General features: G+C 49.0%; 2 protein-coding genes across 2 annotated transcripts; one reads left to right on the plus strand and one right to left on the minus strand.

Annotated features, from left to right (window-relative positions):
* The first annotated feature begins 13,397 nt into the window (after positions 1 to 13,397).
* Positions 13,398 to 17,024, plus strand: Egr2 (early growth response 2). The gene is made up of 2 exons (XM_005360141.2): positions 13,398 to 13,599; positions 14,904 to 17,024. The coding sequence occupies exons 1-2, from the start codon at positions 13,431 to 13,433 to the stop codon at positions 16,139 to 16,141; spliced, it is 1,407 nt and encodes a 468-aa protein (XP_005360198.1). The 5' UTR covers positions 13,398 to 13,430; the 3' UTR covers positions 16,142 to 17,024.
* Positions 17,025 to 19,947: 2,923 nt separating this feature from the next.
* On the minus strand, positions 19,948 to 23,618 carry Ado (2-aminoethanethiol dioxygenase). Its single transcript, XM_005360144.3, has one exon. It carries the CDS (start codon positions 23,555 to 23,557, stop codon positions 22,787 to 22,789), a length of 771 nt encoding a protein of 256 aa, XP_005360201.1. The 5' UTR covers positions 23,558 to 23,618; the 3' UTR covers positions 19,948 to 22,786.
* Between the last annotated feature and the right edge of the window lie 9 nt (positions 23,619 to 23,627).

A 23,627-nucleotide genomic window follows, 5' to 3' on the forward strand; every position in this document is an offset into this window, starting at 1 on the left:
GTGAACTTTTCAAGGCTGACCCCTTATTTCCTATCCACTGACAGATAACCTAGATAGGCGTGACTGAGGGCCCAATTCCTCCCCTTGTGGAGTCGCACAGCCACCTGTTTATAAGGTGTCTGCGAAGTTATTCTCAGAATAGACTTCGGGGGAAAAGAAAGCTTAGCTACTGCTACATATGAACTTCTCCACTTGTGTGTGTGGTTGTGTGTGTGGTGTGTGTGTGGTTGTGTGTGTGGTGTGTGTGTGGTTGTGTGTGTGGTTGTGTATGTTGTTTTTTTTGTTGTGTGTGTGGTTGTGTGTGTGGTTGTGTGTGGTGTGTGTGTGTGTGGTTGTGTGTGTGTGGTTGTGTGTGTGGTGTGTAAGGCAAATCTCGCTTCTCATTCCTGGGGCTGAGTCCCACAATCTTTGCCTAGAAAATGAAAGACGATAAATCCATGGAGAACTTACATTCATGAGTCTGCACCTACGGGAGCTAGAGTCTGTCGGTCTCTAAATAAATCCCCAGAGTCCAATAATGCTACCGAGATGGGTGCCCGGCATGTGTTCCCTGTTAGTAATTATCCATCAATCAATCGATGCATTGATTGATGTTTAATGATCATCTTTCACAGGCATCCCAGTGTATTTAATATAGACAGGCACACCACTTATGAAGAGCAGGGATAATAAATGACCCTCAGGGGACTGGTTCCACACCCATGGCTGCCCCTCCTCTCCTCAAGCCTCTAGCAGTGTTTTGAGCATGTCTGATGGATGGTACCTCCCTACCCATGTCTGATGGCGCCTACCCTACCTTGTGAGCATTCTGCTTATTTGTACACTTGTGTGTTAGAACACTGGTTCCAAGAATCAAGGGTTCTAGTTCATACTTTATTCCTTATAAATCTTTATGCCAGCTTCAGTACCCTACAGGTCTCAAAAACATTGGATCGTTTTGCCAGTGTTACCCCCCAGGCTTACCAGATGATATTAGTGTAACCATCAGTGACAGGAGCCCCCTGACAATTTAGATACTTCTGGACCTTGGTGATAAGGTTTCTGACTTAACTTCTTTGTCAAGCCCATTTTCCTTTTAAAGCATGCATTGAGTGGTATATGTGCATGCATTTTAAATAACCAGGCTGTAATTAAGCCAACCTATTCTTGATTTTCTAAAAATTATATAAATTATAGTTTCCTTTCTATAGTCCAAATTAAAATACATCACTGAAATTAAAGCGAGCCTACAGGAGTGCTATTAGCATATTCAAAGCCAAATGCCGATAATAATGGTGTTTACTTACTGAAATTTAGCAGTATTCATTCAAAAACAACATGCAGCCCTCACCACCATTGATGAAATAATGCTAGTTGCTTTATGGTTCCGAACTCTAATTAGCTGGGAACAAAACAATTCCTTTGCCTCCTATTAACTATTTCCTTCCTGTCGTTTTCTGTGTCACCTTAAGCAGACACCCTTCATAAGGGTTCCTGAACTCCTGGGGACTGGCCTGGAGATTGACAAATGATAGGCCAACGCTCTCTACCAAAGTGAAAAGAGGCCCAGGCGGCTACCGCTAGCTCCTGCCTCCTTATTCACATTGACCTTATTTCTAGCTGGACGTGGGTTTGCCTCTTTTGTGTGCAAATGCCTTGGCATGAACAAGACAACAAACAGGAGTTAATCAAAATGATTTCCAGGAAAAAAAAATTTCCTCCCGAGTTCATCCAGCGTCTTCCTAGGAGAAAGGACAGCCTGGATTCTTTGTTGGAGAGAGGTCTCTTCTATGGGCCCTTTTCTCTTGCGGTGTGTGCTGCCTCCCTTAGATCATCTGGTATGGGCGGGTGATTGTTATGACCACAGACCCTTGTTCTCTCCACAAATCCCCAGGGACAGATAATAACAGGCAGGCAGTGTTGTGCTGGGCCCGGGCTGGTGCCCTGGTACACAGATGAGGACTCTGGGACTCAAGAGAGCTAAAGATACCAAATGAGGCTGGAGATCCTAAAGCTGGCTGACCATGGCTCCTCGTCCACTCATTTAACAAACTCAGCCTCACCTTGTTCTCTGCCAGGACCGCCCTGGATGATGGGAGAGCTTGGTGATGGTCAGGACAAGGGAGGTCTTTACCCTCTTGGGGCTGAGATGCACTAAGATTTCCCTTGGTGAGAAAATGAAGCCTGACAGTGGGCATGGTGACTGGGATTATGGGGAGGGCTGAGAAGAGATGGCTTACTCTCCTGAACAAGACCTGAAGACAGGGTGATGAAAACATAAGGCCTAACCCAGTGGTTCTCAACTTTCCTAATGATGTAACCCTTTAATATAGCTCCCCATGGCCGGGCGGTGGTGGCGCACGCCTTTAATCCCAGCACTCGGGAGGCAGAGGCAGGCGGATCTCTGTGAGTTCGAGGCCAGCCTGGTCTACAAGAGCTAGTTCCAGGACAGGAACCAAAAAGCTATGGAGAAACCCTGTCTTGAAAATCCAAAAAAAGAAAAAAGAAAAAAGAAAAAGAAAAAAGAAAAAAATACAGTTCCCTGTGCTGTAGTGACCTCCTAACCACAAAATCATTTTCGTTGCTGCTTCACGACTGTAAATTTGCTGCTATTACGAACTGAAATGTAAACGCCTGTCTTCTGATGGCCTTAGGTGACCCCTGTGAAAGGGTCATCTGACCCCAAAGGGATCAGCTCACAGGTTGAGAGCTGCTGGTCTCATCAGAAGGAGAAGCCAGCACATGGAGTCTAAGATAGGAAAGGGCTGGGATATTTGGTGATTGATTGGGCAGGCTGGTGACCCTCAGGGGAGATTGGTCCTCTGGAGAAGCATAGGGGATGGGCAAGTCATGCAGGAGCCGAACAAGTTAGAATGGAGCCAAACTTTAGCCAGAAATAAAAATGATAGTGTGGCCTTCTCTGGGCCCAGGTTAGCTGAGTGTGGAAAAAGCAAAACCATTAAGGCTGTCTGTTAGAAAGCTGCGAGGCTTGTCCCCTCCCCCTGGTCAGGCTGGTCACCCCAGTTGCGACCCAGCCACACTTAAGTCACCCCCACACAGATGACAATCTCCTCTGATTGCGCCACAGGAAGATAACTTAAGAGGGTGGCAATCCCTGAATCACTGCCAGCCTCCTAAAAGTGGGACAAGCAAAGACTCCGGTGGATGGAACCGAGGAGCAGCGGGACCTGGACCTGTCTCTGGTGACCTCTGTGGCTGAGATCTGACTGGCTGTGGGCTGTTCCTCACCTTTATGGTACTCGTTCTTGCCACGGTAGGTAGCAGGATACCGGGGTAGGAACAGGGTCAGTCGCCGCTGTGGAGAAGCAAACACATGACCTAAATGATAACTGGCCACTCGCCATCCTAGCGTCTCAGGCATTGCACAAGCACTCACACGCCTGGGCCTCCCCAACCAGTACTCAGACTCCCATTTCACAGACTGAAACTCAAGTTCAGCATCCGGAGCCATGGTGGAGAATGCAGCCTCTGCTCCCTCTCGAGCTGTGTGACCCTGGGTAAGTCACCTGATCTCTTTGGGGTTCACTTGGCTTCTCAGGGAGGAGGGAAGGTGAACATGGCTTGTTAATATCTATATACTGTACATCTGAAAAGAAGCCACGTGGGAGAGAGGGGTTTAGAATGGATCGAGTAGCATCTAAAATGTACTATTAGGCTTTCCAATAGTGGGAAGCCTGGACAGTGAGGAAGCTCATCAAGATGTTGCTTTAGATAGGAAATGGACCAAAAGCCCCAAATCCCAAGACTGACTCTGAGAACTGAGATTCTGTCCATAGGGAACAGAAAAGGCCAACGGCGATAGTCCGGTCTATGACTGGTTCTTGCATCATTGTGAGTAAGTCCTTTCAAGTCTCCCAAGGAGAAAACAAAATAAAATTCATAATGAAAAGGGGGTGTAGTCTATCTCTGAGGAATGCCTTGTGAGAGTAGACACCGGAATGAGTTATCAAAGCAAGTCTGGTATTCTTCCTCCAATGGCCTTAGGAGAGATACCTACCTACGTGTGGGTGGTTTAAATGGGTTGCTGGTTGAAGCCAAGGGGAAGGCGCTGCAAACTGAATCTTCCCTTTTTTGGTTCCTCGAAGAAACCCACAAGAACTTCCAGAGAGCTTTGTTCACTGATACTTCCCAAGCCCTTTATTAAGTTAAGTACACACGGAGGGTGCTTGATAAGTAGCCACTGAAGAGATGGAGGGGCACAGTGCGTGTGTCTGGATGTTTAGAAGAGCAACAAGCCTGTGTCCCTGTACTCACTTGTTCTGGCTCACTGGCCCACTTATCCACATCCCCTTAACACGAACCTTGGAGTCAGTGAGTCAAGTGTACTGAGGCTTAAATATTGCTGTGCAGCTTTTTCCTGAGCACACATGAACACACGCATGCAGACACATACATACACATTCACAAATACACACACACACTCATATATACATACACACACATGCACATATACACACACAGCTTCCTATGGACAGGTGAGCTTGTCATTATTTGCAGACACAGGGTGACAAAATCCTGTAATAGAATATAGTACTGTGTAAAGGCCCTGTTCATCCCTGGTGTTTCTGAGTTAAGAGATGTGGGGGCCAAATCAACCACTTGGGCATGTCTTCAGTGTTCTTTCATGAGAGGCAATCAGAGAAAACAATCTAAAGTGCTCTCAATTTTTTTCCCTTTCAAAGCTCCCATGGGCTGTTGCCCAAAAAAAAAAAAAAATCCTGTTTATTAAAAGCAAGCTCAGGGCCGGACGTCACCAGTTCCCAGGGGTAGCCATTGCATGGGTGTGCTTCTAAGACCATAGATGAAGATTGTCCTGTGAGTAGGAGGTGGCCCCCGTGAAACCACAGTAGCCTATCAGGTTCAGCGTCCCCAGAGCAGAAACACACAGTTTTGTCAATTGCTGGCCGTCAGCTGGCAGTGTGACTGTGTGTCTAGCCTGGCTTTAGCATCAAGAGAAGCAAGAGAGACAGAAGCTAATCCCCCTTATCTGGGGAACACCCCTTCTGCAGCATGAAAAGGATCTGGGCTGCCCCTTAATGTGAGGAGGGGGAAGAGCACTTGGAAGGAACCTTGGGATTGGTAAGCAAGCAAACAGGTCCAATTCAATCAAAGACCTCCCCCTTTTCTATCCTAGAACCAGCTAGGCCTCCTTCCCTGCCTTCATCTATATTCACCCCTGCAGCCCAGCAACCAGACTGTTTGACCGCAGCTAGAGATCTCCCACAATGCCCTAGCCAAAAGCAGTGGAGTCAGATACAGCAGTCCCCATCCTAAAAGATGAGAAAACAGAGGCTTGGAGAAGGAGGTGGCATATCTAGTTACACAGGCTAGGTGGGGTAAGGATTGGGAACTATGGGGCTAGACTGCTTGGGTTCATAGCTTGACTACTACCATTGAATTAGGACAGGGAGTTGGGCTTCGGTGATTTGGTCCCTGCACCTTTAAAGTAAAAAAAGACTTGTGATATCTGCTTCATCAAGTGGTGGGCAGAACAAACGCAAGGAGGCACCATCAACAGCGGCCTGCTTAGCTCTCCCCGGCGCGCAAGGATACAAACCACTATTATTATTATTATTTGTTTTGTTGCAAGCATCCTTGCTATGGGCAGGTAGCCAACAGCGCAGGTTCTAACCGACTGCTTTCCCCTTTATCCAGCTCTGCCCTGAGTGCCCAGGCTCTTGCATTTCCTCCTCACACCATCTTTTCCCTTCTCCCTCTGCCCTCCACCCTGTTCTCATTCACAATAATGAAGGCTCAAGCTCTATTTCTGAAGCCCATGGCCACCTGGACTGCTTGCTGTTAGTGTCACAGCAGGTGTGTGGGAATGTGGTGTCTGCTTCTCCTGCTTATCTTCCTGGCTCATGAGTAAGAACTATCAAGAACTATGAGAATGAAGCCTGTCTACTGTGGAGTGATGCGGTGTGATGTCAGGAAGCACTGCTGGCTTCTCCTTGGATCAACCATCAACTCCAAATAATGCCATTAGCAAGTGATAGAAGAGGAACTGGGACAAGGTCTCTGGAGTCCTTGCTCTGGGTCCTTTGCATCCATCAGGTTCTCTGCCTCTGGGGAGAAGAATCAGGAAAGAAAGAAATTACATAGTGGTCTTAGTGGTCTTCTCTGCTGGTGGCCACGACATTCACAGTGGTCTCTATACTGACTGCCCAGGATGGCAGCTCAGAGATGGGTGTCTTTTACTCTTTCAAAGAGGCTCCTGGGAGTCCCTGGCTTGCTCTGAAGTCTGGTATCTCTAAGGGAAACTGCTTTACATAGCAGGCAGGAAGACCAGCAGAACTAATTAGGAGTTATCTATGAGGTCTCTCTCGCTGCCTGGAAGACACTGTGTTCCCATCCAGAACCCTGCTGGCTGGAACACGGACAGCAATCATACTTCTGAATTCAGGTGACTTTCATAATTTAAAAAAGTGGTAGTATAGAAAATATGTGGAAAGATCACAAAGGACAAGTCTACAGGCCATATTAAGACAAAGAATACCTCTTACAGAAGACTTAAATTCACTATATATCCCAGGCTTGCACGAAACTTGGCATCTTCCTGCCTCAGCCTCCCGAATGCTGAGATTATAGGCATGCACTCCTGGGCTCCTAAACTTGCAATCACTTTGCTGTCTCCACTTTTCCTTGAAGAACAAAGCAGCTGTCATGCATTTGGATCCTTCAGGGGGAAATGTTAGCTAGGTCTCTTGAAATGTGTAACTGGGCTTTCTGAGCTTAGATGTTTTTCAAAAGGTATAATTTCCTTTAAACTCTATTGCAAAGACTCTTCTACCTCTGGGCTGCCCTTTCTTCCTCACAACCCAAGCACGAGCCTTCTCAGTAACAGTGTCTTCATTATTCTTGGAAGCAGAAACTCAGAATTTGGGAGAAATACCATGAATCCTTCCTTCCTCAATATTTGAAGCAAAGCTGTTCTGCTTTTATCTGATGTGGGTTGTGTACCACATGGACTCAGAACACAGAGTAAAGCAGCAGAGTTTGTATTCTGGTTCTGCGTCTTTTTGGGATGACTGGAGTGAGTCACATAAGCCCCTCTCAGCCTTCATCTCCCCTCCCCCATCTAAGAAGCAGAGAAGAATAGCTGTATCTTTCAAGTTGGTTATGAGGAATACAGTGATGATGAATTTAGAATGATAAATTTGGGCCTGGTGCATAGCATTCGGTAATAGAAACAATTTAATAACTAGCAATTATTGGATGTTTACTATGCACCAATAGCCTGCTGTCAGCTTCATGTCACCACATTTAATCATCTCAATGACCCAATGGTCATTTCATTCACTTTTTTGATGAAGAGATGAGGATACAGCATCTATGGAAGGTGTTAAAGTGTGCACAGCAAGGGAGTGGCAACATTAGAATTGAGTGGGAGACCAGTACCGATCATCTTAACCATAATAAACGGTGACATTCTTGGTGAGGCTATTCAGTTGGAATACAAGAATATTTGTATTTAGATGCTGTGAAGCAATTGCTTCGTTCCACATAAACATAAACCCAAAATTTTAATAAACATAAAATCAAAAATTTTATGAGTCAGACATTAGTTGGAAAAGAAAAGAATGACTTCCCATAACCTGGCAATATGAGCAGGCTAGTACAATAAAACAAAACATGAATGGGTTCCCTAGTTGTAATGACCTTCATTTTTCATTTGCTTGTAGACAATACATTGACTACATAAGATGAAAGATTAAAACGTACAAAAGCACACACTGAGATGATCTGGGGGGAAGGTTTGGATTTGAACTCTTAGGACCAGACGGACATACTGTCATTTGTTAAGCTGGGCCTGGGTTGAAGTGCACCTGTCTTAAACGATCGTGCATTTGGATACTTTCATTTGCCTGTTATGTTTTTGTTGTTGTTATTATTTTTTTAACCAGGGATAGTAAAGTGACCTGGAGATCTGACATGTCTCTCTGCTGCACCTACACACGCTTTCATTTTATACAGGACAAAACTCATACTGCCTGTCACGTCCTTGTTGACAGCCGAGGAATGTATTTCATTCCAACTGTCACAGAGACACAATACTGATGTCAGTGTTTCTGTATATTCTCTGGGATGAAACCTCGTTGGCAAGTTCTTATTCTTCTGCAGAATCTGAGTGGCAAAATACCCCTCAAAATGTAAAAACAAACAAACAAACAAAAACCTGCAACGCTACTGCCATTTTTTCAGGGAACAAAAGTGAAAGAGGAGCGTTGTAGAGATTAAACCACTCTAGAGTACTCCCAAGACAGCCAGCTGTATCGGCTACCATCAGCCTCAATGCCAGGCACGTAAGATGACCTAGAATGTCTTCCCACATTGGATCTTCTCTACACAAATGCTTTCTCCTGCCTTTCACCCGCTCTCTTCTCTGACACATTGTTCCCACAGATCTTCAGCCCAATCCTTGCATGTCCTTCGGATCTGCAACTTGTGAAGTCCTCAGCCAAGAAACTCCACTGGATACTTGTTTCGCTGAAGCAAACACATTCACTGTGATGATGGGGTTGTAAGGTGTGCCAGGCAAGCCCCATGGGGTAGGGAACTGGCCCTGGCTGTAGGCACCCTTTATATCCCCTAGAGTTTAGGACAGTGCTGGAAACAGGGAAGATCTTCAAGAAATATTTTTGAAGATTCTGACCATCCATTTCTCGAGCCAGCACTGACACATCTACAAAATGCAGTCCTAAGGATCTTCCCCTGTCCGTATTATTTATGCAGTGACACTTCTTAGCTTGGCCTTTACAGTTGCATCGGCCATGACCTGAGGTAGGTTGATAGTCCATAGGCTCCCGGGTTTGCAGTGAAATCCTGGGCACAGGGAAGTATTTACCAGCTTCCCCCACCCATCAGGAGATCTGTCTGATGACTGTGCAGCTAGCAATCATCTGGTTTGCAAAGGCAACAGGCTCGATGCCATCTGAATTGGCCATCCAGACCGTGCTTGTGCCCACAGTTCAGAGAGATTCTAACACGACCGTGCCTCCCCCTCCACCAGCAGTTAGAGGTGGGATGTGGATGACATCACAGAAGAAGGAGCATGTGAAGGGTTCCAAACATGTTCCTTTGCACATCAAAATGCGTGTGGTAAATTATTTGACATGTCTCCTGCGTAGCTGTCATCCCAACACCACAGTGTGAATGGTAGCTGCAAGACTGGAAAGAAAGTTCAGAACCACTCTGACAGGGCATTCCTTAGGACCTGCCAGCTGTCTCCTTAGCCCAGTGGCCCATAGGCCCCCTCACCTCCACCCCAGGAGCAAGCCTGAGGCAGAGAAGCCTCCCTGCTTCTCTCTTTTTCTCCTATAGTTTTCCTTCTTTGGACAAAGCAAATTAGAGACCGGCAGCAAGTTACTCCTCTTGATTTGATATGTTTTGGAGTGTCTCGTTTACATGGGCAATTTGTCAACTTTTTTTTAAAGTCATTTTGTTTGCTGTATTTTTATCTAAACCCTAAAAGTTCAAATGCTTCAAAGTAGGGACCCTGGTTTCACCTTAGTGTTCCACTCCTACATCTCAGGCCTCTTCCTTGCCTCAGCCCAGACTCACACCCCTGCCTTCCTCTTAACCCTCCTTGCCTCCAGGAAGGATACTGTGGGGTTGGGTTCTCTTAAGATAGCAGCATTAATAGGCTGGGTTTGTGCCAGCCTGGCCATTCCTTCCATCACGCACGTCTACAGAGTCCCTACATTTAAATTCTCCCTCTATCTATGGGGGTCCATCTGTAACAGCCCCCTCTCTCTTGCCTTTGGCCCCCTTGACTTCAGCTTTGCATTCCGCTGAAATGCCAAACCAAAGATGGAATTGATGAAGAAGGTGAGTTCTCCCCAAATGGGGTGAGCCAGGCTTTCAACACTCAACTGCGGACCTAGGACCTTCCGACAGAGTTGTAAGCTCCCCACACAGTGACCAGTGGAAAGAGCCTTGGATTCTGAAGACCCGGAGGAGGTAGCAGGTTTGAAAGGGACCAATCACCAGCTGTGTGACTTTAGGCAAGTGCTCAAGGTTTTCTAAACTCATCTGTCTATGCGGCGGCTGGTTTGAAATATGTGCTCTTGATTTTTGTTCTATTATCTAAGCTGCCCATATTTAAGGGTTTGTACTTAAAGGGACACTCTTTAAAAGGGGCTGGGAGGAGAGGAAGAGAGGGGAAAAGAAGAAAGTAAAGGCAAGGCTATTAGATTCCATCACAGACGCATTCTCTATGGATGTTCTGGAAGGGCTGAGAGAGTGACTGGCTCGGGCACCCTCCGGAACCAGGCCTTCCAGGTCTTGGGCATCTAGCTTTTGCTAGCTCTTGCCCCCTTCCCCATGCTGTTGCTCTCCATCAGCTGGATCCAGCGAAGCTCTTTAGGGAGGTGAGAGTTCTTGGAAGGCTCGGCTTCCATAGCGGTGCCCCGCTCCCACGCTCCCCCTTTCTAGACTCCTCGATGGTGCGAACCCCCTGTTTCACCACCACTGACCTCCTGCGCGAAGGTTGGTAGCAGCAATCCGCCAGCATCCCGCGCTCCAGCTCTACCCTTGTTGGGTGTTCTGCCCTCGGCTGGCTGCCTTCTCCCCGCTCGCTCCGCCGCCCGGGAGCTCCCCCTCCGGGCGGAGCACAGCGGCAGCCTGCGGGGTTGGCGACAGAGCCGGTAAGAGGGGCGGCTGCTGCAATCCTCCCGCCCACGTGCACCGACGGCAGCGAAGCACCAGCAGTCGCCAGGCCCGCGCCTGCCGCGGGTGGGTGCTTCACCTCTGGGGCTGGTGGGGGACCGTAACCCGAGTCCCACCGCCGGGACCTCTATTTGCATAACCCGACCCCCCCCCTTTCTTCCCGGACCAGGCTGGAGATGAGAGTCGGGCTCCCTTCCGAGGCGTCGTCTTGCCTGTGGTCAGCGCGGGGGCCGCGGGACCGGCAGGAGCGCAGGCGGAGCGGGTTGGCGCACGTGGTAAGAACGCTGCTTTCTATTTCTTCCTTTTCCCCCAGCTTCGGAACAAGGCTTTGCAGGGGTTTTGCAGAGGGTGGGACACCTATAGAACTTCCACCCTCGCTGATCTTTCCCTTTGAATTTGATCCCCAATCGGAAAGAAGAGCGCGCATAGCGCGATCGAGAAACTTTCCCATATTTGCTTTTGGGCATTTGAAGTCAGGGCGATGGCCATTCCCGGGAGAACAACTTTCGCTGTTGGCATGGGGAGAAAAGAGCTGCTCGGAGAGCGGCACCGAGAGGGCTCCCGGTGGTCATGGGGCTCCCCTGATCACTGTACTCCAGGCCGGGCAGGAGCGAGTGCGCTGTGGCCGTGGACACCGCAGGTGATCGGCGGTAGAGCGCCTGCAGCGCCGCTCTCCATCCACGGCGTGGCGCCTTGGCTCCTGCCAGCCCGGGTATCCTCGCTGCTCTGGGTATGGGGGCAAGAAAGAGAACCGCGGGGCTCGCGTCCGATCCCTCCCCTGCCCAACTTTGGAGCTGAGAAGGACAGGGCGCTAAGATCCTAGCCCGCATCCAAGATCCCAGGCTAGGCAGGTCGCGAAGCCCGGGGTTTGGGAACCCGGCCGCGCAGCGGGAGCGCTTTTGGAGCGGGCTGCTTGGGAGGTGGGAACCGAGTGCCCAGAGAGCCCTCTGAAAAGTATTTTTTTTGGAATTTGACAGTAAGGATTCTACTGGAAGGGTGTGCTTATTGTTTGTTTGTTTGTTTGTTTGCCAAAGGGAACGTGTGTTGAGTCACCGTGACTCGAACCTGTGCCATTTGTTGTCTCTCAGCACCGAGCAGGTTCCAAGCAAAGGAGATGAATGAATACTATTCCTGGGGTAGACCTTAGGCGCGAGTAGTAGAATGCACCCCCGGATCAGGGGGGGCTTGGTGGCTGCGGACTGGGAGGGCTTGTGAAGGTGAGGACAGTGTCTTGGCGGGCTGCCTTGTCTGATGCCTGGAGACCCTCTTGGCTAGGCAGGCACGCAAGCGCGCTGCCAAGAGGGAGGCGTGTGGTGTGTAGCGTAAGGTGTGTGAGTGGGTGTGTAACAGGGCAACGGAGGAGGGAGAGTGTAGCGGAAGTGGAGGGTGTGTGTGTGTGTGTGTGTGTGTGTGTGTGTGTGCTTGTGTGTGTGCGTGCACGCGCGTCGGGCAGGGTGAGTGTCCAAGCCTCCATCTGGTCGCCCCCACGCACCGGACCGCCCAGACACACTGGGAAGGGCGCCCGCACTGTGCAGCAGCTGGGGTGGGGGGCTGGGAGCGCGCGGGCAGAGGAAGGGGGTGCCTCCGGCAGAGGATCTCTCGAAGCTCCCGCAGCTCTTCAGCCCCATACTCCCTCTAACCTCTACCCTTAAGGTGCCTAAAATACTTAAACAAATAAACAACCCAGACCTGTTCCGTTTTCGCTCCTGTATAAATAGCACAGACTTTCCAAAAAAGCAAGACCGCATTCACTCTTATCGCCAGACACTACTTTCCACAGTGTAATTCAGAAAAAGGCAGTCAGCTTCCGTGAATGCGGCTTTTTTTTCTTTTTCTTTCTTTCTTCTTCCTTTTTTTTTTTCTCTGTCTCTTTTTTTGCTTGCGGTTTTGAGCTGCCAAGAAAGTGAAGGAGGGGTTTGACTGTAGTGTCTCGGCTCCGCTCGGTTTCTTTCCGAAGTTTAATTTTCCGGAATGGCTCCCCAAACAAGGGCCGGGGAGGCGGAGCCGCCACTACCGGATCTTCTCCTTTTTTGGAAAGTCTCGGCGAACCGGAATTCCTCCCCGCCCCAAGAGACAGAGCTGCCAGCTCGGCCCGCGCGTTCTCCCGCAGCGACAGCGCCGGGGTCGGCGATCAAGCCCTCCCCCAGCTGAACTCTGCAACTCGGAGTCCAGGCTGCAATGGGGGCCGAGAGCCCCAGACCCCGGCGGGTGTCCACCGGAGGCGAAACGTTCCAGGGGGAGCTCGGAGGAGCCCGCGCTGCCAAGCCCGTATGCAAATTAGCCATGTGACCGCAAAAGCTGCCTGGCCCAGCCCTGTTCCTCAGTCCATATATGGGCAGCGACGTCACGGGTATTGAAAACCTGCCCATAAATACTCGGAGCCTAACACTTTCCGTCTGAGAGAGCAGCGATTGATAAATAGCTGGGCGAGGGGGACACACTGACTGTTATAATAACACTACACCAGCAACTCCTGGCTCCCCAACAGCCGGATCACAGGCAGGAGAGAGTCAGTGGCCCATAGCTATTTTTCTTCTTAAGAAGCCAACAACTTGTTTGCTAGTTTTATATCGGTTAGATTTTTTTCTTTCTTTTCTTTCTTTCTTTCTTTTTTTTTTTTTGCGTGTGGTGGTGGTCTTTTCTAAGTGTGGAGGGCAAAAGGAGATACCAACCCAGGCTCAGTCCAACCCCTCTCCAAAAAACGGCTTCTCTGGCACTCCAGGTAGCGAGGGAGTTGGGTCTCCAGGTTGTGCGAGGAGCAAATGATGACCGCCAAGGCCGTAGACAAAATCCCAGTAACTCTCAGTGGTTTTATGCACCAGCTGCCTGACAGCCTCTACCCGGTGGAAGACCTCGCCGCCTCGTCGGTGACCATCTTCCCCAATGCTGAACTGGGAGCCCCCTTTGACCAGATGAACGGAGTGGCCGGAGGTAAGCCGTGTGTCCTCTTTGGAGCTGGTGGGTGGGGAGCGGTGGGTGTTCGGGACTTGGAGGGGAGAATGGGGACTTGAGGTGGTGGAGGGCGCTGACCACACTGACTCTGAAGACTGGAAGTGAGTGCAGGCGGAGCAGGAGAGAACGGGGACTAGAGCGCTGGGATGTGCGCGCCGAGTGATGCACCTGGTCACCAAAAGCAACTGGCATGCTTGCGGCCCTCTGCGCGCCCAACTGGGCGCAGGGCTCAAGACACACCCGTACTGGGCTGCCAGGCTGGAAGCAAGTCCACTGGCCGGACTCTGCGCTTCTGGGATAGGGTTAAAGTGATGGGAAAGTTGGGGAGTCCGGGGAAGAGCTGCGCGTCTGGAGAGCCAAGTGGCAGGGGAGCGCTGAGGAAGCGCGCGTTGTAGCGCTCTCTGGGCAGAGCCCCCTCCGGGAGGGTCTTGGAGCTCTTTTCTCTTCTGGCGAGGCTGAGAGGCACCACCCAACTTGTCCATCGCCCCAAAGTGAAGGGGAATAGCGGGAAGTGGCCCTGAGACTGCCGAGGGAGGCCAGCGCAGGCATCAGTGTGCGCCAGGCTCGGTGGCCATGCTGTGTAAAGTCGTCCCTTGCAGCCCCCGTGCCTTCCTTCAAGCCCAGTCTCTAGTCTTGGGCTGGGGCGGGGACGCGCGGGTGTCGGGCAAGGCTGAGGGAAGGGAAGGGAAACCTAGACTCCTTCCTCCGCAGCCTGGGTTCCCACTGGCAGTCGTCAGCTGAAGCGCAGCGGGAGAGGGAGGGGGAGATGGCACCAGGAATTAGCAGCGGGAACATCACCCACCCACTTACCCGTTCTGGGGTTCCCCTCTCCCGCGGCTGGCACTTTCTCAGTATCGCCTGGGATTGGTCGGATCTTGAGTGGTGTCTGTACCGTTGCCTCGGCGGTGGAACCACAAGGCAAAGCACTGGGAAAGGAGTCCGAGGCAGATGGGAAATTGTTTGATATGGTTGCTATTATTGGGTATTTTTATTGGGGACTGTAGTCACAGATGGCTGGGGGATGCAGGGGGAGGGGCACGTCCTACTTTCTTGGAGATAGTTTTTGAGTCTCAGGCGCTAGCTAACTTCTTACTGTCTCCAAGCCTCAGTTTCCCCACCTGTTGGATTTTGTTCTATCCCTATATATACTGTTGGAATCCTGAAACGAGGACGACCTTGTGCTTGCGTGTTGTGTGTGTGTGTGTGTGCGCGGGCACGTGTGTGAATTGGCACTTGGCTGCGTTTTCATTGTCCCACCTCTTTCCTGCCTTTTCCTTCCCCAGATGGCATGATCAACATTGACATGACTGGAGAGAAGAGGCCCTTGGATCTTCCATATCCTAGTAGCTTTGCTCCCATCTCTGCGCCTAGAAACCAGACCTTCACTTACATGGGCAAATTCTCCATTGACCCCCAGTACCCTGGTGCCAGTTGCTACCCAGAAGGCATCATCAATATTGTGAGTGCGGGCATCTTGCAAGGGGTCACCCCTCCAGCTTCAACCACAACCTCATCCAGCGTCACCTCTGCCTCCCCCAACCCATTGGCCACAGGACCCCTGGGCGTGTGTACCATGTCCCAGACCCAACCTGAACTGGATCATCTCTACTCACCACCACCTCCTCCTCCTCCGTATACGGGCTGTACAGGAGATCTCTACCAGGACCCTTCGGCGTTCCTGTCACCGCCCACCACTTCCACCTCCTCTCTGGCCTACCAGCCACCTCCTTCCTACCCATCCCCCAAGCCAGCCATGGACCCAGGTCTCATTCCTATGATCCCGGAGTATCCTGGCTTTTTTCCGTCTCCGTGCCAGAGAGATCCACACGGTGCTGCTGGCCCGGATCGAAAGCCATTTCCCTGCCCTCTGGACTCCCTGCGGGTCCCCCCTCCGCTCACTCCACTCTCTACCATCCGTAATTTTACTCTGGGGGGACCCAGTGCTGGAGTCACGGGACCAGGGGCAAGTGGAGGCAGTGAGGGACCCCGACTGCCCGGCAGTGGTTCTGCAGCAGTGTCTACTACTCCCTATAACCCGCATCACCTGCCATTGCGGCCCATCCTGAGGCCTCGAAAGTACCCGAACAGGCCCAGCAAGACGCCAGTTCACGAAAGGCCCTATCCCTGTCCAGCAGAAGGCTGTGACAGGCGCTTCTCACGCTCGGATGAGCTGACCCGGCATATCCGAATCCACACGGGCCACAAACCCTTCCAGTGTCGGATCTGCATGCGAAACTTCAGCAGAAGTGACCACCTCACCACTCACATCCGCACCCACACCGGGGAGAAGCCTTTCGCCTGTGACTATTGTGGCCGCAAGTTTGCCAGGAGTGACGAAAGGAAGCGCCACACCAAGATCCACCTTCGACAGAAGGAACGGAAGAGCAGTGCCCCCTCCTCGTCGGTGTCTGCCCAGCCTTCAGCCACTGGCCCTGGGGGCTCGCAGGCGGGGGGCAGCCTATGCGGTAACAGCACCATTGGAGGACCACTGGCCTGCACCTCTCGGACCAGGACACCATGAGATGAAGCTCCGGCGGACACACCCAGGTCCCAGAGGCCCTCCGTCCACTTGAGCTGCACAACACTATCACCCATCCCTGTCCCTTCCTGTGATCCTGGGCAATGGACCTTGATGGAGCCCGGCCCTTCCCCCACCCCTTTTCCAGACACAGGGCCCTCCTAAAATTTAGGCCATTTGACTCTCTTAGGGGAGTTGACTGCCACTCCAAGCAATGGGGAGCCAAGAAGAGGGATGGGTGAGGGCCCTTGGACTAGAGGGCTGTGGTCTGATTCTGACTGAGAGACATCTCATTAGGTTTGGCTGGTCCTTCCCTTATTTTGACCCTGGATGCCAGAGTTGTTCTGAGACCTTTTCTACAATAGGTTGGGAGATGCTGATTCCTTTGAGTGAGGACAGCAAAAAAGACTAAGGAAAACTGACATTGCACTTTATGGCTTGGAACTAATTTGGGGGAAGCTGTCCAGTGAGAGGAGCCTGGTTTCGGCTGCAGCACTAGAACAGTGAACTGAAGGGTATCTAGCCGTCTCAACCCTTGAGCAATATGTACTAAAAACTCAGAGAACGAAAGTGCAATGACGGGAGGGACAAAGCAATATTGGCTTCTTTTTGTTGAGAAACAAAGGTTATTTTTTTCAGTGTATATCCATTCAGATTTTGTGTATTTTTGATGTGCACTGTTCACTCCGAGTTCTGAACCTTCGGGAAAAAAATGTAAAGCATTTATGATCTCTTGAAATGAGTCAAAGGTTAACTTATTTAAAGGGGGATGTACATAGGGTGCATGCAGTTGTGCTGGAAATGTCCCCTGAGCCTTGTGTGATGTGGGCAGTGTTACAGGGTCTGCATGTATGCAGGAGGCCTTACTATAGGAAAAAGAAATCATTCCCTGGGTTGAAGTATGGCTGTATATTTCTGCCTATTAATATTTGGATTTTTTTTTAGAAAGTATATTTTTGTATGCTCTGTTTTGTGACTTAAAAAGTGTTACCTTTGTAGTCAAATTTCAGATGAGAATGTGCATAGTGTCACGCAGCTGATTTGTTTACTAGCTCTTAATAGTTGTGGAAAAAATAAACAATCTATTCTAACATAAAACCACTAACTGGAGTTCAGATACTGGATGGTTTATGACTATGGTGTAAATAAATACTTTTCAACAATATTCTTTTTTTGCTGCAGAAGGTCATTTACGAGGTACCTCCTGGGGGGAACTGAAACAGCTCTTCTCGCCTGTGAACTGTGGCCATAAGACCACCTTGGGGGGGGGGCGCTAGCATAGGACCTCCATGCTGCCTTGCTAGCCTGTGGACACCAAGTCTCACTCTAGTCTGCATTGGCAAGCCATAGCTGGTTTTCAGGGATTTCCCCCTTGAATCAGTGTAAAAGCCTCCTGACTCATTGTTCCGTCCCCTGTAACAGTCTATAGCTTCTCTCTGCTCCTGAGTGGGCTCCGGAAAATAAACACGTACAAACAAGTGCCCACTTGGAGATGACAACCACAGAGCTGCATTCAGAACTCCGACCACGGACGGCCTGGGGCTCAGTGGAGCTGTGGCTTTGAGGGAAGTGTGGCGGCATGGTCAAATTGGAAATGACTTTTGGGTTTCCAGGATTAATCTTATGACCACAGAAAACTTTTTCAGAGAGCTATCATTCTTTCAGATCAAAATTGCTCAGACATTGCTGATGACAACATTAATGGGTGGTTGCAGGAATTACCCCAGGACTCATTTCTCTCTAGTCCTGGCTTCTCAGATGACTGGCCATATTTGGAAGGATCATTTGTCACAAGTTTGGTGGATCCAGAAGTGATTGTCAAAATAGCTTGCTAGGTAAGATAGGTGAACACCAACCTACAAAACTCCAATGCAATCTAAACTTAATAAGTAGCATCCCCGCAAGATACCAGATAATGATTTGCAAAGTAATACAGTATAAGGTTTCTTCTTCTGGGAACCTTTTGTGATTTTGTTATAAACACAAAACAAGAATCCTATGAAGCGAATAGATTGTGTCTTTGTTATTAGCATCTTTACCCTGAGAATTAGCACTTAGTGTCCAATAATCAGCCCAGTCTCATCAGGAAAGCTTGCCCTTGCTTCTGTTTTACCTTTATCCCCACTTTAAGGATACAGAAACTTCTTCCCAGAACTCCTAAGTAGAAATTTCTAAACCTGAAGGTGGGATGTTTTCCTTGTCTTTTAATTTCCCACTGATTTCAGCTTGCCAACTGTCAAGAGTATTGCCACTGTTTATCCACTGTGGCAACTATAAAGCAATGTTACATTATGGCTACTTTTAAACAAATACTTCTCTTCTGAGGAACTTTATTTAAGGATGTAGTACACTTACATTTTTTAGTTTATAACTATTTTTCCAAACTTTAATTTTACAGCATCTCCAATCAAGACCACCTAAGTCATGTTTTTAAAAGCAAGGGTGAATGACACTTAAAGAAAACAAAAAGAACTCCCCATGCTACACACATGGATTATGTGATCAGTTTCACATTGGTGTGGCGGCAAACCTCACCAACAAGCCCTAAGAAATGAGCACACTTGTTTGCTCAGGGCCAGCCTCGTGGCTTTGACCCCCAGAGTATCACACAGCAGGTCAGCTAGTGTCTTTAACCAGGATTCTCAGCTTAAAACTTTTCAGCTCAATTTTCAATGCATTTTAAAGTTTGTCCAAGAAATCAGCACAGAAATGCAAGTTTGGTTCCTTTAATCTCTTGCTCCTGTACTTTAAGGGATAATATTATAAATGTTTCAGCTTGTTTTGTGGAGAGGGATTCCTTAGAGTCATGCCTCTGTGATGGTTTGTATGAACTGTTGAGTAAGTCTAACGTTCTCAAGCCAGGTTATTTAATTTCCATATGCTAAGCGTTAATGTCATCAAGGTAAATTATTTTATAAACGTTTCTCAAATGTTGTAAAACTTCAGTGTCTATGTGGACGCAGGTAGGTGCGGACGCCTGAAATGCTGCCAGTTCAAACCACCATCAAATTCGTAAGGAAAGACAAGACTAAGAGATGAAAATACTTAAAGATATTTTTTCATTTAGGATAAAAGTTAACTGTTATTTTCTTTAGGTTAAATACAAGAGTGGCCTGTGTTACAGCAAAATAATGTAATTAGACATTAAGTATTCTCAGATGTGTTTTTAGTCATCGTGTTCCACAGACCTCTCTCAGGAAAATAAAGTAATTTTAAGTTTATACCACTTCTTGGTCTTTGGAAATCTGTAGGTAACTGGCTTTTGGCACGATATGTTATGAAATAAACTGTGAGCGTTAACAATAATTAAAATATAGTTATTGTAGGTAATGTTTCCCTTTTCCACTTTGTAATAACCAACATTATTTCCACATAATTTTTGACATGCCTTTATTTCCCATAAGTACACAGATTTTACTCAGAAACGTAAACACCCCTGCATTTAAAGCTTGGGTATCATTAACAAATTATCTTTCTTTGACAGCAGAAACCTCAGTGCAATAGACCAATGCACATTTGGAACATCTGGATTCTGAATTCAGGACTGCAGGTCTAGGAGTAAATGCTGTCAGGATAGCTGAACACCGGCAGAGGTCTGAAGTGGGATGCACTGCTTCTCTGCTGGGCGGGAGAGCTACAACAGAGGACTTATTTGCAATCGGAGTGGACAGAGTCCTCCCCAGATAGCAAAATCGAGGAACCTACAAGACAAGGCAAAGGGGGAATGAAAGGTGTACATGTTGATAGTGAGACTCGAGCCAAGTTAAAAAGTCAGAGGACTCACTCTTAGTGATAAAACACATTACTTCAAAGGCAGGCTTTTCCATTTAATCAGCAGCATTTGGTATTAAACCCATCAGTTCTCAAGAGTAGGAAGGTACAATCTTACATCAGTCAATATAACTGATCACTGATATAACTACGATATTTAAAAGTTTCAGAGTATTTAGACAGACAGACAGTTTCTCATCCATGAGCTGCAGTTATTGCGTTTATTATTCATTAGAAAAGTTAACTGGCTAACACCACTGTGCTCACTGGTGTTCCCGAAGGGAAGAAGGTAACTTCTATCCCCGGGTGTAGACCACCATCTCTGGTGTAGACCTCTATGAAAACACAATGGCAGCAGTCACAGCTAAGAGTTTATGCATAGAAGTGCACATGCCATCTTAGGAATGTGCAGATTCTTCCCATGGTGGCTCATGAAAACACGTTACACTGTTTTCACCGAAGTTTACTCAATGTGTTAGGGAAACGACAGTTTCACTGTTCTTATTGAACGAATGAGGAACACAGTATTGCTGTTTTAGCCCACAACAATTTCAGTTATTCTTTTGAAAAGCACCTTAGGTTTTTTTCTTTCCAAATTGCTTATAATAAACCTTGAACACCCCCCCTCCGTTTTTGCAATAAAGGCCTTCATAATACTTTTTATTATTAGCCTAGTTCCAGGCTAGGTTTCTACAGGATAAAGTACCTCCAAGTATGCTGTAACAAATACATGACTTTCAATGATTTTTGTAAAAGAATCAACTTTTGCTACAATTCAAAAACTGTATGTGGCCAAAAACTACACTCACTGCTGGTCTATGAAAAAAAAATACTGTCAAGTTTAAAACCATCACTTGCTATCTAGATTTTCAAATGAGTGCCTCAAAGAGCTGCTTCACAGGGATCCAAAGCCATTTTAAGCATTACGATGGGAAGCAACTTGAACTCCAGCAGCCTTGTGGAAGTGCTTGGTGCTGGATCTATGTCAGAGTTCCAACAGGTTTTCTCTGGCCTGTTGCTTTCATTTTTATTAAAAAACAAAAAACCCCCACAAGCCACACCATCAATTATTTGCTTTTTCGGACCACTTTAATGACTGGGAACAAGCACCCCATAAGCCTGGGTCTGTGTAACCTAGATACACGGAGTCAAAAACAGCTTCCCTACCAGGTCAACGAACATTAGCTACCCTTGATAGTAAGTCTCCATTTATTACAGATATTAGAATTCTATTGCCACATGAGCAATCAAGACAGATGGACAAGTTTTTTTTTTTTCCTACAGTTTGTCTTTATGAAAAGGCCTGTGATAAAAAGGAACCCTATAAATAGTAAGAAGGGAGAACCGGTGCTCCATGGCCAAATGTTAGGGTGCCAACACGTTTGTAAACAAGGTAAAGGTACCCAGCCGGTGCTAATGCTGCAGACAGCTGCTAGTGTTTGCTCCAAGAGTTGGTACACACAGGTCTAATCTCCACTCTTGGTGCCCTAAAATGGCTAAATTCTCAATTGTCTATCCCATGTACCTATTATATAGCTCTGTATGTATACACACACACACACACACACACACACACACACACAAACATATACACACTTACGTTAGTGTCTCAGGTATTTCAAGGATCCTCTCAAATTCACTATGTGGCCAAGCCTGACCTTTAACTTCTGATCCTCCTGCCTCTCCTTCCTAATTGCTGGAGTTACAGGTGTGTGCAATACTGGATTATGTACTGCAGAGGACTGAGGTGAGGGCTTCTTGCCTGCTTGGCAGGCAGCCTACATCCAGAGCCACTCCCAGGGTATTGCAGGCCTTCTACCTCTTCCTGCAGGAAGGGACTTCAGTAGGCAAGAGTGGCTCTTGTTTAAGGGAGGGCTAGGATATGACCAGCAGCAACACAGCTGGAATACAGCCCTCTGCAGGGTTCCTGGGAGAATACAAAAAATGGTCAGAGTATCTGCCCCCACTTTTACAGGAAGATCCTGGAAGTAAATTGTATGGATTTCAACAGGTGGCAATGGGTTTTACATTCAGTTATTTGGAAGCAGAACAGACTTTGCTCCTGACTCTACTGTTTCGTCTTTGAAGAACACCAAGAAAAAAAGTCACTTGAGGATAATACAGTCTTTGCTTTAAAGGTGAATCCCTAACAACAGAACTGTTTTAATGACAGATCTGGAGACTCAAGGGGAAGGTGACCTCAGGGAATCCACACATGTGAATCTTACTAAAGGCTACCTGAGAACTCCAAATGTGGCTACTAGGCCAGGGGAGGACAGAACTCTTCCTCCAAGAGAGTGAACCGCAGTGCTGGAAAGATGTCTTTTCAGATCTACTCACTTTAGAAACTCGGTTTTGTATTTTTGCTTGTTTTTGTTTTGTTAAAACCGAACCAATGGCTTTAACTAAAAAACAATTCAAGGTCATGCACGGTCAGCAATAAATTATTAAGGAGCAAAAGGTCCTTTGGGAAGAAGAGAAAACAAATCTTAGTCACCGAAGGGAGGAGGGGTTCAAAATGTTTAGTGTATTTTGTAGAGCTTGAGAAACAAGAATATTTTCATTATGGCTTTAGGATGGAAGCGCTTTAGGGTCCCCTGCCCCACTCCCTTAAATCAAAGCCTTGGTGGCAATGACAGTACCAGCAAGCGACCTTGCCTCCCGCCCACCCGCCCTCATAACCGTGCCCGGTGGCTGTACTCCAGTGGGCCGTACTCCCCAAGGTTGTCCAAGATGAGGCGCTGGTCAGTCCAGTAGATCCATCGCTCAGGGTCGGGGACAGAGAGAGGAGCCCTTATGGTAAGTCGTGGGCAGCCAGGCCTTTCTCGAGCCAGGCAGGGCACAACTTTGGCCCACCGTTCCCAGGTAGCGGGTGCTTCAAGGCAGAACCTTGGGGCCTGGGTAAGGTTCTCCCTCGCACCAGAAGTCATCGGCCTGTGGGGTCTCCAGAAGCCACACTTCTCGGGGAAGGTCGCAGGCAGAGCTGGAGGCCTCCTTGGGTCTGATGGGCTCCAGTACACGGTAATAGTGGCAGTCCCGGCCGTCGTCCGGGTCGTAGGGTGGAGCCAGGATGTCCAGGAAGGCGGCTGGCCCGTCCACCGCATCAATCTGGTGCAGGTTGTCCCGGTGTGGCGTGAGCATGCAGGGCCCGCTGGCCTCGGTGTACTCGGCTCGGGAGCGCAGCACTCCTGGTCGCACGGCCTCCCGCTCCCGGGGCTGCAGCGGCGGCTCGAACTGCTGCTCAGGCGGTGGCGCCCGCGGCCCCGCACCCGTGTCCACCTTGTCCATGCAGCTGATGCGTACCTTGCCGTAGAGCACCTTGAGCATGCCGTGCATGCCCGGGTGGTCGTGCAGCGGGATGCACGTGCCGCTCTTGAGCAGGAAGACGCCCAGGCTGAAGCCGTCGGTCTCGTAGATGTGCATGTAGGTGACCGGCGGGAGGTTGCGCGGCAGCGGCTGCGGCAGCGCCTTCCGCGGCGCGATGTTGAGGTCCTCGGCGCGCACCTGGGTCAGCAGACTCTTCAGCTGGTTCAGGTTCTCGGGGAAGCCCGGTGCCGGAGCTTCGGAGCCCCCGGCGCCGCCGCGGAAGGTGAGGCACGCCTGGCGAGCGATGCGCTGGATCAGGGAGGCCATGTTGTCACGGGGCATGCTTGGCGCTTCCTGCGCGGCTCGCGGCCGGCCCGTTCCGCTTCTGCGCCGCCCCTTGCGGTCCCCGGCG

The sequence above is a fragment of the Microtus ochrogaster genome, linkage group LG2, assembly GCF_000317375.1.
Source record: "Microtus ochrogaster isolate Prairie Vole_2 linkage group LG2, MicOch1.0, whole genome shotgun sequence".
NCBI classification, from domain to species: domain Eukaryota; kingdom Metazoa; phylum Chordata; class Mammalia; order Rodentia; family Cricetidae; genus Microtus; species Microtus ochrogaster.

Coding starts and splice junctions, on each gene's coding strand:
- Egr2 (XM_005360141.2), top strand. CDS start 13,431: ATGATGACCGCCAAGGCCGTAGACAAAATCCCAGTAACTCTCAGTGGT. Junction 13,600..14,903: donor GATGAACGGAGTGGCCGGAG/GTAAGCCGTGTG, acceptor TTCCTTCCCCAG/ATGGCATGATCAACATTGAC.
- Ado (XM_005360144.3), bottom strand. CDS start 23,557: ATGCCCCGTGACAACATGGCCTCCCTGATCCAGCGCATCGCTCGCCAG.